The sequence below is a fragment of the Poecilia reticulata genome, linkage group LG17 (genome assembly GCF_000633615.1).
Source record: "Poecilia reticulata strain Guanapo linkage group LG17, Guppy_female_1.0+MT, whole genome shotgun sequence".
Classification (NCBI taxonomy): Eukaryota; Metazoa; Chordata; class Actinopteri; order Cyprinodontiformes; family Poeciliidae; genus Poecilia; species Poecilia reticulata.
The window spans coordinates 10,461,232-10,478,834 of record NC_024347.1 but is presented as its reverse complement, the minus strand read 5'-3'; the positions used below and the strand labels follow the sequence as shown (position 1 = coordinate 10,478,834).

The window sequence follows — 17,603 nt, the reverse complement described above, 5'->3', positions numbered from 1 at the left end:
CCCTGTCCCATGTCCACCTTCAAACACTTTCACCATCAGCTGCAGCCTTCGCCTGCAGCGTACCGAACGACTCTGCCACATAAACAAGCTGATTTGCAGGCGATTCTGTTCTCTCCTGTTCTCATTTAATAAAGTGCTGTTATGCTATTGTTACAGCGGGAGGGAAAACATGAAAAAACACCCAAAGCTACTCAGACGCAGCACGCTGCTGACAAATCACGCCAGTTATTGCTGTGTGCATGCCATTATTGCTCAGCTCGGCGAGTCTGCGATTGCAAGCATGTGTGGCTTGCATGTGAAGTTTTGCTCTTTTGTCCTCCTGAGGTTGCCTTGGCAGGCTGGCAGGTGCAAACGATGGGGAGCGGCTAGGAAACTGGCACTGCCATGGATTTAGCAGATGGCCTTTCACTCAAGAAGCATTCTCCCCCTTTGGTCTTCACGTTYTCCCACTCCTTGTTGAACATCTTACAGCTTCTGCCTCTGAGCGTCTTTGGCCGTGTGTCTCGGCGTGTCTCAGGTTTGGGGCGTAGTTTTGTTTGAAATCTAATGATCCTGCGGCCGATCAGACGTCTCCTCTTCTGATTTGCTGCGGGCTTCAGTTGCACGCCAGATTCCTGTGTGTTTTTCTGTCTGCATCTTTTTAATGTGGGAGTTTTGGAGACAAGTCRGCATAAATTTGTTCCGTCTTTGACTGTAGCACGTTTTTTAAATGGTTTATCTACTTTGTTCCCTAAATTCTTTTAGCTTTTGATTGAGCTGCAGATTATTCGGCAGGGTCAAGAAATGAAAAGAAGTGCAAAAGAAAAATTTGCCCAAAATCTGATTCATGATATTAGTTTTTGTCAGACATGTTCATATTACAATTTTTAAAGCCACATGTTGTACCATTTTAAAAAGAATAACATCCTTGAACTTTTCCAAAGGTTTTTTTTTTTTTTATAACAAACTGCAAAAGTATTTCACTGGGATTTCATGTGATACATCCAAACAGTGTAACACAAAATTGTGAAGTGGAACCAAAAGCACAGAGAATTTTTCTTGCAAATAAAAATTTAGACATTTAATTCAAGGGGACACATCCAGAAGTTGTAGGACCACTTCTCTAGCCATGTAGGGCTCTGGGTTTTAAGGTGGGGGAAACCCTGCTTTCAGCAGCCAAGAGAGTCTCACACAACCCAGCCACAATCCCAGTTGTAAAGCACTTTAGACACACACATCTGAATTTTCCTAATTCTTCACATTACCACAGTTACACAAGCAAACACTGTGGGACAGAGGAAGCAGGTCGGAGGGGGTTGGACGTGTCATGGTTCTCTTTTGCTCGTGCCCCAAGAGGTGTGGGGACGACCTGGGGGCCTCTGACGGCAGCATTGGAGTGGCTGGGGTCTGTTGTAGGGAGCTGCTTGTGTAAAGTAATCATTTCTACCATACACTCTGGCCACACACACACGCACACACACGCACGCGCACGCACACACACACACACACACACACACACAAATTCACACGCACTGATGCATATAATTAAATGACTGAAGGTCAGACAAACACAGGTTACTGTTTCATCAATGTGGCCTGCCCTCTTTGAAGCAGGATGCAGTCTTGGTTTACTAAATTAGAATACCGTCTTCACACCTTTGTAGAACAAGTCTGCCCTGGGACACGTAGGCAACCATCTTCTCTAGATGGTATGCCTGAAATGCCAAAGAGAGGATGCATTAAAAAAAGAAAAAGCTTCAGTGGAGAGTCTAAACATGACATCTGACTTCTGAGCTTTTCCCCTGCTGTACTACATAAAATCGCAATAAAATAYGTCAAAGTTGTGGTTGCAAAGCCACTGTATCTATTATATAAAAACTTACTGAGACGTTCCTTCATTGGAGAACATGAAAACGGCGGAGGGAAAAACATACAAAGCAAAGTAAGTCATCAAAAGGCTGATTATAATAAYGTCAGACTTCTCAGTCTCTCTAACAAAGAGTGTTAACTGCTCTAGTTTCTTTACACATTAACAAGTCTTGTTCACGAGCTTGTATGTTTGCGCGTCTAAGCTCTTTTACCTCAGCAGCAGCTGCCACACAGCCCAGGGTTATTCTTAAAAACTTCATGACACAAACAAGGAAAGGCAGACTGAAAAGGGGGAAGCTTGCTAATGAAAACATGCCTTTGAGAAGAGAGAGAGAGAAAGAGAGAGAGAGAGATTCGTTAGGAGGTGAAGGTAAAAATTTACCAATACATTTTGTTCCCTTTAGGTGGTGTTGGTGTGTTTGCCTGATAATAGCACTAATAACAACTTGGCAGCTAAAAAGATCCCATGTTTAGAAATTCAAAAACAAAACAGGCCAGTGTTTAGAGGTGTGTGTGTGCGTGTGTGTGCGTGTGCGTGGAGGTGTGTGTGCGCGTGTGCACATTTACTTAATGATGGCAAGGTGCATGTAATGTCATTAGCCAGATTTTGTGTGTGCTTGCTTGAACGATGGTGTTTTCAATTAATGCGGCTAAGCTGCAGGGTGTAGCTAAATACAGCTTTGTCTGCAGAATGCCTTGAAAGTAGCTAAGGAACGGCGCAATAATAGCAGGTGCAGAACTTTTTCTCCACACATGCTCTATGCAAATGAGCAGCTGCTGCAGAAAAATGGATCAAATGTCCAGCAAACGTCACAGGGGGAAAAAAAGTGAAAGTAATTTGTCTGCTTCTTGTAAACGCATTCAGAGAGACATGCAGACGGACGCGTTACTTGACCTAATCAAGATGCGTGGGTGTAGTAGCGTTAGAATCATTAGGTAAATTAGTTTCACACTGACTCCCATGTGCAGATCAAATATAAAGATACACTTCAATTAATGATGCAGATCACATGCTCCTCCTTGCTTCCGTCTGTCTCCTGCCATTTTGACCTTTCAACCAGGTTGTTAAAACTTCTACTACGCTACACCAATTACCGCAACGTAGCTCCTTTCCCTGGCCCCGGTCCTCTTCCTCCTTTCTTAGCTTTACCACTCTCTTTAATGAGCGGCTTCCAAATGAAATGTTTCCAAACAGAGTGTTAATGAAACATGGACAGATTTATTAGTCATAAGTCTCCAGCTAATCATTTCCCCTTCCTAATAATTAGGCTGAGCTGAGTAAATCTTTTTACACTGTGGTCAGAGAGTGCTGAACCGGAGCCAGGACGGAGATGGAGGAGGCCGGGAAAAGAAAGCTCACTCACTTCTGATCCGCTCACTTACATCACCCTGACTTTTTGTCACTTTTCCTTTTTGTTTTTTTTTCTTATTTGCAATGCTCCTCGGATTCCACGTTCGGCCTTTTCAGCMCCCGAGCAGCAAACGCTCTTTGTTTTTTTCAGGTGATGAAGGAGGCTTAATTTTGCCGTGGAATAATGAGTGAATTAAAGCCATTGATTTCATTCCTTGTAATTATTTTTGATTCAATGGCTTGATATTAAATGGAATAACCATTTTCATGAGTAATGATGAGAGCAGATACCCCCAGCAGGGCGCAGCGGCTTGTTTGTGTGAGAGAGCGCGAGGCGAGAGCGATGGAGAAAGTAGGGTAGATGTGTCAGTTCATTGTGTCGTACTGGAGGGGTGACTAATGATTAACTGATTTCWTTTTTTTTCCCCCAGTTATTTTGATTAGCGGMAAGAAAATAACGTAAACAGACAGGAAATGAAAGAGGGGGGGCAGATTTTTAGAGGTGGGAAGAAGAGAGGGAAGGAAAGGACAGAAAGAGGACAACAGAGGAGTTCTGATTTTAATAATCACAGGATTTGCCAGCCAACACAAGTCAGAGCTGGGGCGTGTTGTGTCTGTCAGGTTAGGCAGGAGACAAKTTGAGAGGGAAGCAAAATCAGCCTCAGAGCCCGAGGTCAGCTGATGTTTAAATGAAAAATACAAGCAAAAGAGAAAAACGGCCAACGTTGTCTCTTGTGCTTCTTCAGCCATGCAGACCGAAGGATGAAATATATTAAACTTAAATTTAATCAAATTTAATGTTTTATTTTAAATAAGTTTCTGTTCTCTTTAGTTAAACTATTTAATACAAATACCATAGAGATCCTGCCGAAGGTATTCAGATGCATTATACTACTTCATATTACAACCACAAACCTCAGTGTGTTTTATTGGGGTTTTAAGGAACCAACATAAACTCTGTTCTCAATTAGATTTAGGTTTGGACTTGGACTAGGCCATTCTAGCACACAAATATGCTTTGACCTCAAGCAGTCTATTGTAGCTCTGGCAAAGCAGAGTCACTTTTTGTTGTGGGTTTTTTCCAAGCAACTTGCCACCATCAGTGTTTGAATGTATGTGTGAATGGGTGAAAAACTGCATGTAGTGTGAAGCRCATTGGGGTCCTCTGGACTTRATAAAGTGCTATGTAAGTACAGACCATGTTGGGGTGGTGAGTCCTGGGCAATTTGCAGCGTTAGCTTTCCGCCACGCATGAAGGCAAAAGGTTAATTTTATGCTGATCTGATGAAACRATAACGTCCGATGACAGATTAGACGTRTTTCTACTGAAATTACATCATGCACAGATTGAAATGTTCACTRGCTGCCTTGTAAAGGTGACTGGTTGCACAAAGTTTTATTGAAGAGCATCAAAGTCAAGGGAGTTTAATACAGATATGCACCACACTTTTAACTTTTTATGTCTAAGCTGTCTATAATTTCCATTCACTTCACAATTATTGGCTACTTTGTGTCGATCCGTCATATAAAATCCCWGAAAAATATCCTGATTTTTGCAACAAAATTGTTTTACTTTTGTACGGCTCTGCCGCTGATTTAGCAGCACAATCTTTATCTTATGAGAAAATACCCCTCAAGCTCCACACTGTCTTAATTCTTCAGATATTTAAGAGCTGACAACATTGCTGGACGTTCATGGAGCCATCACTTGRCAGCAGAAACGGAAGTTCATTATCTACTCCGCGTTCACGAGGTTGACCTCACCGGGTCGAGACTTCTTCCCAGTGTCAGGTTAACTGAATAATCCCAATTGTGCTTTTGAGTAAATCTGGTGCTCGTCTTATGATGGACTGGCAAACTGCCCAGGATGCTTCCATGAYTTCTGGGTAGTGCTCACTGGGACGAGATCCAGCAGCTTCCTGTTATCTTAAACTGGARKAAGTGGGTAGGAACATGGACTGAGAGTTGCAGTTTTATGAGGTGGAGTTAATGAAGGTGTAATTTTAAATGCTTGTTCAGTGGCTTGTTTCATCCTCCGCRGTTTCTTGCAACAGTGACGGTAAAGGCACTGTACCTTCAATGCTTTAGAAATGTAATAGTGTCCTTCACTTTTTGTTCCTAAACACTGAAATATTTTTACTTGAATGTAGTAGAAAGTAGAGCAGGCTTGTAAAGAGAAAGGAAAAGGATATGTCTTTTTTTTTTTGTAATTTTACAAAGTCAAATAAAAAAAATGTATGGTGTTCATTTGAATTCATYCTTTTTACTCTGATACCCCTAAATAAAATCTTGCCATCAGACGTCACCTGTTTATATGAAATCCCAAGAGGTTTATTAGGTAATATTAAAGAGTATAAACGGCATAATGAAAATCAAGGATCATGGAAAAAGTTGAAACAACATGAAAAGCTTTAAACATAAAGCAACAGAGTTTTGTTTAACCCACTAACTGACAATTTGTAGTAGTGAATGTTTATTAAACATCAAAACGAGGAGACTTGCAAAAACACCAGGAGGGGAAACGAGCGCAGWGCAGTCACAGGGAAGAAATGAGACGGTAAGATCCAACAGAGAAAGACTGAGAGAGAGAGAGGGGCTTCATACAGGGAATCCTGTTTACTGGATGAGAAACAGATGACTGATTGGAACTGGTTGCAGTGGTGCGAAGTAAGAGCTGGGAGCAAACAGGCAGGCTGAGGGTCGTTCTCTGCTGATAAACTTTAATGGAAGCTGAGGAGGAAGTATACACTGAATGGAAAGGGCTTCACACTAATAAACTCAAAAATGCACCAAGAATACAAAAAGTATGAATGAACGAGCTAATGAGGAAGAGCTAAGCTGAAATAAATCAACAAGGAAATGTTCAAAGTACAGACAGACAAAAACCAAACATGACTATAACAGTACAACTGCACAGCAAACAAGACCCGGGGGACTCAAGTTGGGTCTGGGAGTCATTTTTGTCCCCTGCACTGATCTCATAATAGTGGTTAATACAAATTAAGATTTTTTTTATTTTTAATGTCCTAGTCAAAGTCCAGACTAGATTCAAATCCAACCAGATGTGAAACATTGATAATGTATGTTCTTTTATTYTTTCCATCCAGTCTAACTGAGCCTAACAAAAATAGCAAAAGGAAAGCTGCAACAAAAGATTGTATCAGGAGGGCTCAGTATAAGTTCTCCCACTTTACAGTCAATCATTCAGTACCACAAGTTGGGGCATCACATGAACACATAATAAAATGTAGAGAKGTTTGYGGTTATATTGAGACAAAATGCTAAACAGATTCAAGAACATAAATAGCCTTTTCAAAAAACATAGTAGATGCAGGAAAAGTGCTCTGTTTCTCAGAGAGGCGATTCTTTACCATACTTTTTCTTCCCTCTCATTTATTCTCTCTTTTCGCTTTCCCTTCCCAGGGCTGAGTTATGTACTGATTATGTTGTACTTGCCCTCTGTCCTTGTTAATACTCGATTTACACGGCTCGTATTTGACTTCTACATCYTTTTTTGTCTCACCCGTCCCTATTATTAAGATTTAACATCCCTGGTTTGTTTCTCTTCCTATTGTGCTATATTCCCTCTCRCGCTCCCCCCACCCCCCTCTCTTCCTTTAAACTTGCAGCTCTTGTTGTCGCAGCACAAACACAGCCTCGCCTCACTTTCTGCCTGCATCTCTTATGATACCCTTGGAGTTTCTGTTCCTATATCTGCCTCTCCACCTCTCCTTGCTCCTCCCTCCATCTGATTGCTTGTTAGTTGGTATGCAGCCTCGAACCCCCATTGCGYGTTCCTTGCCTGTCATCACTCTCTTTCTCCGTCTCCCTCTCTCTCCTCATCCCTTTTCCCAGCCACTCATGTCCACTCTTTATAACAAATAGGAGGGAAAAACAGTCGCACAGCTGCAAAAGGGCAGCAGATACAGCCTCTTTAAAGAGGATAAACAAATTGCAGTAGACATAAAAGGAGAATAGACTTGTTTTTGGAAGAGGGGATACTTTGCTTAAAGGGGGAAACTTAAGAGAGATAAAGAGCAGTGAGACAGGATGGAAAAGAAAAGGAAAATGGAGGAGGGGCAACAGTAACGATAATATATGGATGGGGGCTTGCTAGTGGAATGACAAATGGGTCTCAAGTGACAGAGTATTATATTAAAAAGTAAATTGATATGCAAATGTGGAGTGTGTGGCTTTTGGAGGACAGGGGCAGCCTGTTGTCCTCGCTGAAGTAGAACAGAGGCAGAGAGGAAGGTGAGAGCTGGGGTTCTGATAGCGATACATCGGTCCATTAATGTGTGTGTTTTTGTCTCATCGGTGCAAGAGTGTGTGCTTTACATCAGGGTCGGATGTATACCATGTGTGGTTGGGGGGAGGAGGAGTGCTACTTTTTGTGAAGCTGGGTGATGACTAAGTTTGGCGATAATTTCTCCCCCCATCGATGGTGGTGTTCATACCACGCAGCAGGAGAAAGCTGGGTAGAAATGGAGGAAATTCAAGACTGTATGTATGCCGACACTGAAATAACTCTTCTGAATGGTGGTTTGGAAGCAGTTGTGGATAACTTCACCGATTAATACCCACAATTATTACAACAAATGGTTAATGTTTATTAAGATTTCTATTAAGAAAAAGTTCAAATTCTCAAGACAAAATGAATCTTCGACGTGTAACGCTTAGTGACCAGTTATGTGGTAAAAAGCTCGAACGGTAAGCGTAGCTAAATATTTAGCAACTCAAAGGGTAATGTTAGCGGCAGTGAAAAAAACTAATTACCTCGTGTGACACACAATCAGTACAACACTTTAACATGATTGTACCAACTTACTTTTATATTTAATTYTGTGGAAGAGGTTCAGTGAAGTTTGATCATGTTGTTATAGCATAAAGTTCAAAGTGGTAGTCGATGACGTTTGAGTCCTTCTCTGACCTAACTAACTGCTTGTTCTGTTTTCTACATTTCACAAACATATAATGAACCTACTTCTGACAAAACAGGTCTGTGCAATTGAAATAAAAAATTTTGACTTCAGGCACATTTCAATAGCTGGGTAAAATCTGCTTTAATAACCCATCATGAGGCCCTATGTCTACTGTAAGACGACACTGAGTTAAAGACTCGTATGTCAAAGCCAAAAACGTCAATGCAAGTTAACAAAGTTATTTTTAGCTAGCTTAAGATACTAAATAAGCTAAATACAATTAATGAGGCTAATAATTAAASTCATTGAACTGATTTTTAGTAAGTCGTGTAACTTAAATGTAAATTGGAACTGGCTTAAAAGAGTAGAACACAGTTTTAATTTGGATGTTCTGAAACTTGCTGAAACCTTGTGTGCRAGTAAGGAATAGAAATAGGAAAATAAGTACGTATATTGGCGGAAAATGCTCGCCGCATCGTCCTCCTGAGTCCAATTCTGGTGCGTTTAACAGATGAACCAAAGGTCAGCTGCATTCAGTTAAAAGTATTAAATAGCTGTTTGGAACRTATAAACCCAGACGCAGCTGTCGAGGGAAACAAAAAAGCATGTCCGTGTCAGATTTTGCGCCATGTTTAAGACTGCTGCGTTAATGAGTCATGACACTTCTAACTGGAGAGGAGGAATGAGCTGCTCTCTAATTACTATGGAAATGTGTTCATTTCCCATCAGACACACATATACATATGCAGCCATGCACTCAGTGAGTCACACACACACACACATTAACACACCCGGCAGTGGCGGAGGGTAGAGGTGGGGGGTTGTTTCCGACAGGTTTTGCAGAACATGTGCACGCATATGAGTGTATGTGGGTGTGTGGGTGTGTGTGTGTGTGTGTGTGCGTGCGAGTGCGTGTGTTTTTGTGTATGACTTTGCCTCCCTTGGGTTTCTCACAGTCGGAGCAGAGGTGTCACCCATGTCCCCATTCCCCATATGTTTTAACACACATGGCCCAGAGCACTGAGTATATGAGAGTGGAAGTCAAGGGGGTAATGATAGTCCCTTAGTGTTCGGCTAGCTTGATCTCAGCTGATAACCAGGTGGGACCAAATGAGCCCTTCTTAAGAACATTATCCCCCTCTCCCCCTGCCTCTTTATCCTCAGACACCAACCAGCAGTCTCCACCATTATGCACATGTGCCTGCGTGTGTGTGTATGCGTGTGTGTGTATTCCCAATGCAGCTTATTGATGTTAGGGCTACAGCAGGCCTTCAGCTGTGTAAAGTCAACAGAAGAACTAAACACCAAATGAGTGAGTGCCGCTGAGCGTAGTAAGACCCCGGATTTTCCCTGTTTCTGCTCCGCCATCTCATTCTCAGTCAGAGCAGGCTCCTCCGTCCCCTCTGTTTTTCTTCTGTCCATCTTCATCTCATTTCTCCGCTCCTTTTCCTTATCAAATCTTTGCTCTCTGTCTCGTTCAGTCTCGGTTTTCGCTTCTGTCCTTCTCTCTGCTGATTTCTTAAATCACATACTGTGTGTACCATAGATTTCCAGTTACCCCTGGTCCTGAACCCAATTCAATTTATCTTCTCGAAGGATGGGTTTACTGACTAGATGCTTTGCTCCCGGTACCAGGAGACCTGCAACCTTAAACCAGCTGTCTGCTGATACGTAAAACAAAATGACCTTTTAGAAATAAAGAATAAACCACCAAGTAAGCACTAGTGGCAAACAAGTGTCTTTTACTTCTACTCACTTTATTTAAATAGTGACAATTCACAAAACACRTCATCTCAAAAGAAGTCAATTCAATCCAGTCATGCAGACAGATTCAAAGTCCTGTAAATACTTTTCAAATGGATTCTACTTATCAAACAATACATTTAAGTTTAGCTTATCATTCACATTGGCTAAAGAGTTTTCTATCCAAGGAAAACCAACAGATTGCATTGAGTCACCAACTTGCAGCATTAACTCCTCCTGGATCATAWAGCGATAGTAGACAGTTGTTTGTGTTGTGTCGTTGACTTGAGTGCAACTTGAGTCCAAACTTGAGTCATTATCCTTCTTGTCTCGYTGCTCTTTTGTCATATTGTTAGTTTAAACTGTTTTCTGTTCCTTAAATAAAAAGGACGAGACAAGCAGCAGTAAGCTAGTGCATGTTTTACAATCATGCTTTCTTCAGAATTTAAAGCAGATCCCTAAATCTTAGAGATTTCTTGTTGTTATTTTACTAGCTGATTATGYGTCTTAGCAGTGTTTGACACAGAAGCTGCTAAAAAGCAGAGATAAAGAAAACAGACATACAAACACACATCCTGGCAATGGATCCCCACTGCGAGCTCTGCAGAACAGAATAAGTTAAACACATCCTCACAGCTGCACTGCAGGATTTAGTTGATCAATTTGTCAGTATTTCCGTATTGATCTTTTGATTGACCCATGCCCAAAGGCRTKCACGACTGTGCTGTAGCAGGTGAGCAGCACACACTAGTGGGTCTGTATTTGATGATCGTGGTTAGACTACTAAAACAAAAGATGTTTTTTTTAATACACAAATTTGTGGCACAAACATTCCTTCTTTTTAACATCACAAGTGCATCACGAGGTCAGGGAAAGGTAAAACAAGTGATTCAAGGAATTTTTGTTCTTTAAATAAACAGTCATAAAAAGTCCCTTTTTTCATTTTAAACCAAAACAGCTAAACACAAATAGTTTGAAGCCTTTTCTGCACTAATTCACACTGAAAGCATCACATAGRAAGAGAAAACCAGCAAAAAAATGTAATCCAGAATACATGTCTGTCAGTCAGCTCGGACTTTAACCATTACTTTACCATCCTTTGCAAAAATGGTTTGTCTAGCTTCTAACTCATTACAGAGTATTCTTTGATTTAGCTGCAACATGACCTGAAATGAAACCCAACTCAAATTGGYGTCAATCATAAATTACCTTCCTGTCTTGAAGTCTTATTTCAGTTTTAAAAACTGAATAGAACAAAGACGTATGTATGTACAACATGAAAATACTGTTGTAGAATAAATATTTGTACATTCAGGAAGCATGATTCGTTAGTCTTTTTTGATCTATACTTTGGGTAAGAGCTACATCATGCAATGCTACCACATATAAAACATGATGTAGTATTGCATCATCTGCAAACATGTAAGTGGATTTTCAGTCTTGTCAAACTGCTTTTGGCTGGAGAACTGCCTTTACCTTCAAGGTTGAAAACGCAACCATGCATTTCTGTTTCAGACACTGTGGATACATAAAGGCCAAGCAGGACCCCGACGAAGAAAAGATGCAATTCCAACATGGCCGAGGTAAAGACACGAATGCGTTCGCGCTCTCATGAATAAATGAAGGAATGGTTTCTTGGTGACATTCATCTTAAAACCAGACTTTACACCCACTTGAGATGAATCAGTTCCGTGCTGCATGTGGAGCTGGAAGCATCTGACTGAGGGAGGAAAAGCTTGATGTGACAACGCTGTGCAGCACAACTTGACTCTGTTTGTTTGTGTACAAGAGCACTACTTTTTTTTTTTTTTTTTTTTGCTCGTCTTGTAGCTGATCATAATTGAGTTACAGAACGAGCCCCCGGATCTCTGAGTGCGCAGACTCCGCAGCTCAATCAAAGTCATTGTTTTTCACAGAATCTTATATAAATGTCTTCTGGCAGAGTGCTGCTCCATATGGGCTCCTATTAAAATTATGACTCATTTCAGCACCATTGMTGATRAATTGTCTAATTGTGTTATTATGTGTTACATCATATGGAGAGCGTCCACAATAAAGCTCCAGTTTCAACAAAGTGGGACGACCTTGTTTGAAAAACAAAGGATTTGCGATTTGCAGCAGCAAAAAGCTTTTTTCCTGCGTGTGTAACATCGATCAGAAGTTTTATAAACTATACTTCGAATGATTTTTATCTGGGAAGTAAGTAATGTCTATGTTTTTCTCTCGTTTTCCTCCTATGCAGTGAAGCTTCCAGGCAGCAGAACGTACATCCATCCTCACACCTACGAAGACCCAAACCAAGCTGTCCGAGACTTTGCCAAAGAGATAGATGCTTCCAACATTCGCATAGAAAGAGTCATTGGAGCTGGTGAGTTGGCGCCGAAGCATTGAAGAATTTCTCAGAAATCTGTTCAACATTACCATCAATATGTGCATGCTTTTTTACTTTGTGAGCACATGCAGTCCCTTTCAGAGCTGTTCACTGCCCAGACCTAAATTCAACTGAGAATCTGCTCCCGGATATGAGAGTTACTGCACACAGACGCTTTCTATCTAAACTGAGTGGATTTGAGCTGCTTTACAAAGAAAAATGATCAAAAATTTTACTCTTTACATGCGCAAAACAAGTTGGGGCATACCCTAATAAATGTTGATACCAATTTATTTAGCAGTTTAATAACCATTGTGTCTTATAAAGTATTTTTAAAACCGTTGCCTATTTTATCTCTACAATTAGGCCTTACTATGTGTAGTTTTTAATTTATTTATTTGCCTGAAATGTCAATAAACAAATGTTTGTGGTTGTTATCRGACAACCATAAACTAAAATGTCCTTTCATAAGCAAACATTTAAGGACTTTGTGTATATGTTTAATATTAAACGATTCATTYTGAGATTTGATCTTCCTTTTGTGTGTTTGTGTAGGAGAGTTTGGGGAGGTGTGCAGCGGCCGCCTGCGTGTTCAGGGGAAGAGGGAGATCTACGTGGCCATCAAGAGCCTGAAGGCCGGATACTCTGACAAACAGAGGAGGGACTTCCTGTCCGAGGCGTCCATCATGGGACAGTTTGACCATCCGAACATCATCAGACTGGAGGGTGTCGTCACAAAATGTGAGTGGACACGTAAAAAAAAAAAAAAAAAAAAAAAAAACCCCTCTTTCTTCATTATGCTTTTTTTTTTGTAACCAGATTTTGGTCGAATCATGCAAAGCGCTCAATTAATTCCTCTCCGTATGAGTGGGTGTGGGTGTCTGTCTATCTGTCACATACCTGTTTGAAACACAGCAGATGTGGCATTGACGTGAATAAGAGCTGACCCTGGATCAGATAAAAGCCCCATTACCATGGCAACACAGCGGTGACGCATGGCACGGCAGCGTGCACGTGATGCAACTGTCCACCACTCAAATGGCCACTTGTTTACTTCACATGATTGTGTTTGAGCAATTAGAGTGAGCGTGTGTGTTGCTGATGCAGGTGAGACAGACGCAGGCCTGGTTCAACAAGATAGCCTGATTTGTTATCGCTGCTCTCTCCAGCCATCCTGCTTTCATGCCGCTATCTCGGACTCCTGCCTTCTCTCCCCAGTCAGTGTCCATCTAATCGTCTCATTCGGTCTCTCATTTTCTCTTTCTGTGTCTCTTTCCATCTATTTTTTTTTCCCATTCTCACTTTGTCGTTCTGTTTCTTCTGCATTTTCAAATCTAGACATGCTAAGTTGGCAACATATGAAATGCACTTGTCCTGTTTTGCATAATACTCGATATTGGTTCTACAACTCGCCCAGTTACAAGAAAACRCTAAAAATATGGTTTTACAAATCGGTATTCCTGCCAACTGAAATCAGAAACAGCAGAAATACAAGTTTTGTTTGATTCTTAGCAAGAAAAAAGCAGCAAATAATGATAGATCTGAAATTATAGCCGTCATTTTGTGGCTCCCATTACACCCACCCCACATGATAGCCTTTGCAAAAAGCAAGCATGGGAGTTAAAATGAGAAACGTATTGGGTAGTAAATCTAAAAAGACAGCACCACTCTGTGTTCAGGGCTGGAATGTAASAAAGAACATTTCCTGAAGTACAACTTTAAAGGACTAAAGTTTAAAAAATCACACTATATAATTTTATTTTTCTTCCCCACTTCAAACCACAGAGTCATTCTTTCCATTCTCTACGAARCCTTTGAACACACAGCTTCAATTTCTACTTATTTTTACGACAAATGCTTTTGGAGAGCTTTTTAAAACTGTAAAAAWGTCAAAGAAAGTTTCCACATTTTGACTGACATCACTAGCTTGTGCTAATTTTAGTTCCAGTGATGAAACATGCAGCACCCTCCACACTTTCCTGCACCTGTAACCACCGGCAATGGCCTATAATGTAAAACCAGGCAATATTTTGCTAAGATTTTTCCATCATTGGTAAATAATACTTTAACAATGAAGAAAAACATATTATATTTAAATATTACACAAATGTAATAGTAATTTATTACATTTGTGTAATATTTAAAAGTAAAACATTAAAATAACTTCCAAAACAAATTCCATTTTGCTAACAAAAAAATGGTGTATTTAATCACGTAAAGTCATATAAGATTGCTAAAGGAATGCTGAATGTGAATAACATTTAACTTTAAAAAAAACTTTATTTTGCAAGAAGGACTGTTTTGTAACTACAGTACAACAAGTGCACTATGAAAAAGCTGCCAACAAATGCACCTATCTGCCTCCAGTGATTAAACAAGATGTTAAGGGATGTTCTACATCTTTACTTTATTATGATGCAATTCTCCCTTAAAACATCCCAAAACTAMGCAGAAAGAATTGTGTGAGCACATTCGGTCTCTTTAACGATCTAAAGTACTGTACATTCCCTGTATCCCTGTGCTTCTTCCTGTTACTCGGTGTGCGCCGCGCCATCATTCTTCTGTTCTGACATCTTGTTATGCAGATGTTTGCGAGAGGATCTAGACGCAAACAAAGAAAGCGGGATGGAAAGAGGCGGTACRAAGAAGCAGGATTTTTGAACACGCAGGCAGACAAACAAAGCTCCGCTTTTGCCCCCACACCTCCTCTGTCACCCAACCCTGCTGCCACACACGCTCAGATCTTCAGTCCTTCACGCAGAAGTGCTCTACGGCGCCCGGGCCAAACAACAAAAGAGCAAACGGATATACGCCTGCATCGACCATGAATATTTATACTCGGGGAAAGTTAATTGGCTGTGTTTTTAGCCTCATGAATATTCAGCAGCGTGTGTATTATGAATGACACCATACTGAGCTTCTTATTAATTCCTTCCTATTGTTTCACTCCCTTTCTTCCTCTTCTTGGAGATATTAGAGAGGCGCGCAACACGTAGACATGTAATTATGGCTTGAATAACTCACAAGTCTAATTTGAAACACCAAAATAAATCCAATAATTACTGCGAAGTGCTTGAAGATTTTTTTGACAGCAATGACATGGTTGACGGCAGAAACAGCTAAATAACTGAAAAATGAYTTGACAAGCAATTTATTTCAGCATAATAAAGTTCTCTGTAGTGTTCTTTGAGTGCGATTATTTTTCTGTTTGTGCGTCGCCGTTGTTTCTCCATAGGGTAACGAGTGCTTGTCTCCTCTCCACACGCGTCTCTTTGTGTCCCTTCTCACCTGCCTTCACGGCACATTGACGAGCTGATAAAGCCCTGCAGAAACAAATCTCACTAGCAGAGCAGTAATTTCACAGGTCACGGCTCAGGGTGTGCACGTGCGAGCAAAAGGGGGTGAGAGTTGAGATGGGTCAATAATTCCTTCAGGCCCCTTTTCCCCTGGCCCCAGCTGGTCCTCTCACACTGCCCTCACTCTAATCAGACAGGGCGACCTGATTGCTCTGGACYCAGGTGTGCTGGATTGGTTTGTGTAGGTGTGAGTAGAAGTAGACTCCCTAGTAGTATTGGTTTAAGTTGGACTGGGAGTAATTGCTTTTCTGCTGTGGTGGGAGTAGGAGCTACGTTGAAGCTAGTTCAGCAAAATCTGGGGGGAAAAAAAACAAAAAACCGCTGAAGTAGCCTTGGTATGATATCAAGCAGGAGGAGTTAGTAGACTTTTGATCTCACTAGCAGAGATTGAAGTTGAGCGAACAGAAAAAAAAAAACTGAAAAGCTTTGTTGTTAATACAATAAAACTTTAAGTAGGACTTAGTCTGATATGATTATTATGAAGCATCGCTCCTCGTAAGGCTAATTAAAGTGTGGAACATACTTATAAATATTTGCAGTTTAATAAAAATTACATGTCAAAAAATTTATCTTTTTTAGTAATTAGTGGAAAATACTCTATTAGCATGAGAACACTCAGATCTTTCTTACAATTGCTGACTAGCTTTTTACATGTTGCCGCTTTAATTTTGACAACTTATCTTTGGTGAGCTAAAAGTGTTTTTGAGTTTGTAAAGCTTTCTTACTCACCAGCTCACTACAATGACTCCCTTTTGTAATTAAGCTTCCAGTCAGAAGAAACATCTTGGTAAATGTAAATGTTTACCTTAAATCTAAAAATGCCAGGGGTATAATTCAGGGCATATGTGGACTAATCCAACCTGGACAGAAATGTTCCACTYTGATTAAATGCAGTTTGCATCCTGTGTAGCCTTTATCATGTTTATGAAAATATAAAAACCTTCCATAGTTTTTTCCGAAAGTATTGTTCTCATAAAGCCTCTTGAGCTGGATGTAGGGCCACTTACCCAATCAGCATACTAAATAAGAAGTTTTGTTAACGGTAGTTCAGAATTAATCTTTTTTTTTTCTTTTCTTTTTCATTTAGATTTTATTGTATGAATAGCAGCTTTAAAATTACAYGCAGCCCTTTCAATCTTTTTTGCCTGTGGTAAAAGGATTGAAATAACCAAGTTGTAGTAGTTATTGGAGCAATAGTTTTGGTAATTGTGCTGGGATTGTGTATATGCATGAGTCTCTTTCTTAACTGAATTTTCCACTTCCAGCTGCTCTGCTTGTCTGCGTGCATGTGGGTGGGTGAATGTTTTCTGCTTAAAACCTCATAAGCCCCCAGCCGCTGCCATGTGCAGCTCTAATAACCTACTCCGCTGTCTGTCACCTGATTGTTGCCATTCTTATGCTAATTAGACCACTGCATGCAGAAAAAGTCCCTCTTTTCTTTATCRGGCTTTTTACACATAACGAAAGTGCAGCAATCTGCCCTCATCCGCTCATCCCTGTCCCCCCTCTCTCCTCACTCTTCTTATCTTCCCTTTATCTCCCCAGTCCCTCATTTCATCCATCYGTCCTTTATGTGTCGTACAATCACTGCAACAATCGGCTCATTTGGAAAACCCTCAATTACAGGACTCAATCTCATCTGACACACACACACGCACACACACACGCATGCACGCAGTCATTAAAGGCTGGTCTACAAAGGTGCTATTAAAACTGGCAAAGTCGTGTTTTCCAGGCGTCTTCTGTTTGAAGAAACTAGTGATTGGATTTAACTGCGCGTCTTTGTCCGCCGAACAATAAGCGTCTYAGTGTTTCCTGTCAGTGTTTTAAAGTATTCATGCTTTGAATACACATGGAGATTTGAAGATTACAAAGCACAGGCAGGAAACGGGACGGAGGAAAAGGTGACGACGGGTGCGGGACGGCGGGAAGAACGGGGGGGCATGGATGGATGAGATAAGAGAACRAGGAGTTGAGAGAAGATGAGGCTTGAGCTTAAATGATGGTGGCAC

General features: G+C 40.8%; 1 protein-coding gene across 1 annotated transcript in view; it reads left to right on the top strand.

Moving 5' to 3' along the window:
* epha4b (eph receptor A4b) overlaps nt 1–17,603 on the top strand; it is a 96,523-nt gene that overhangs the window by 65,786 nt on the left and 13,134 nt on the right. Inside the window, exons 11-13 of the mRNA XM_008433614.2 lie at nt 11,380–11,447; nt 12,107–12,232; nt 12,791–12,976. Of these exons, the coding sequence (XP_008431836.1) occupies nt 11,380–11,447; nt 12,107–12,232; nt 12,791–12,976 (380 nt within the window). The remainder of the gene's footprint in view (nt 1–11,379; nt 11,448–12,106; nt 12,233–12,790; nt 12,977–17,603) is intronic.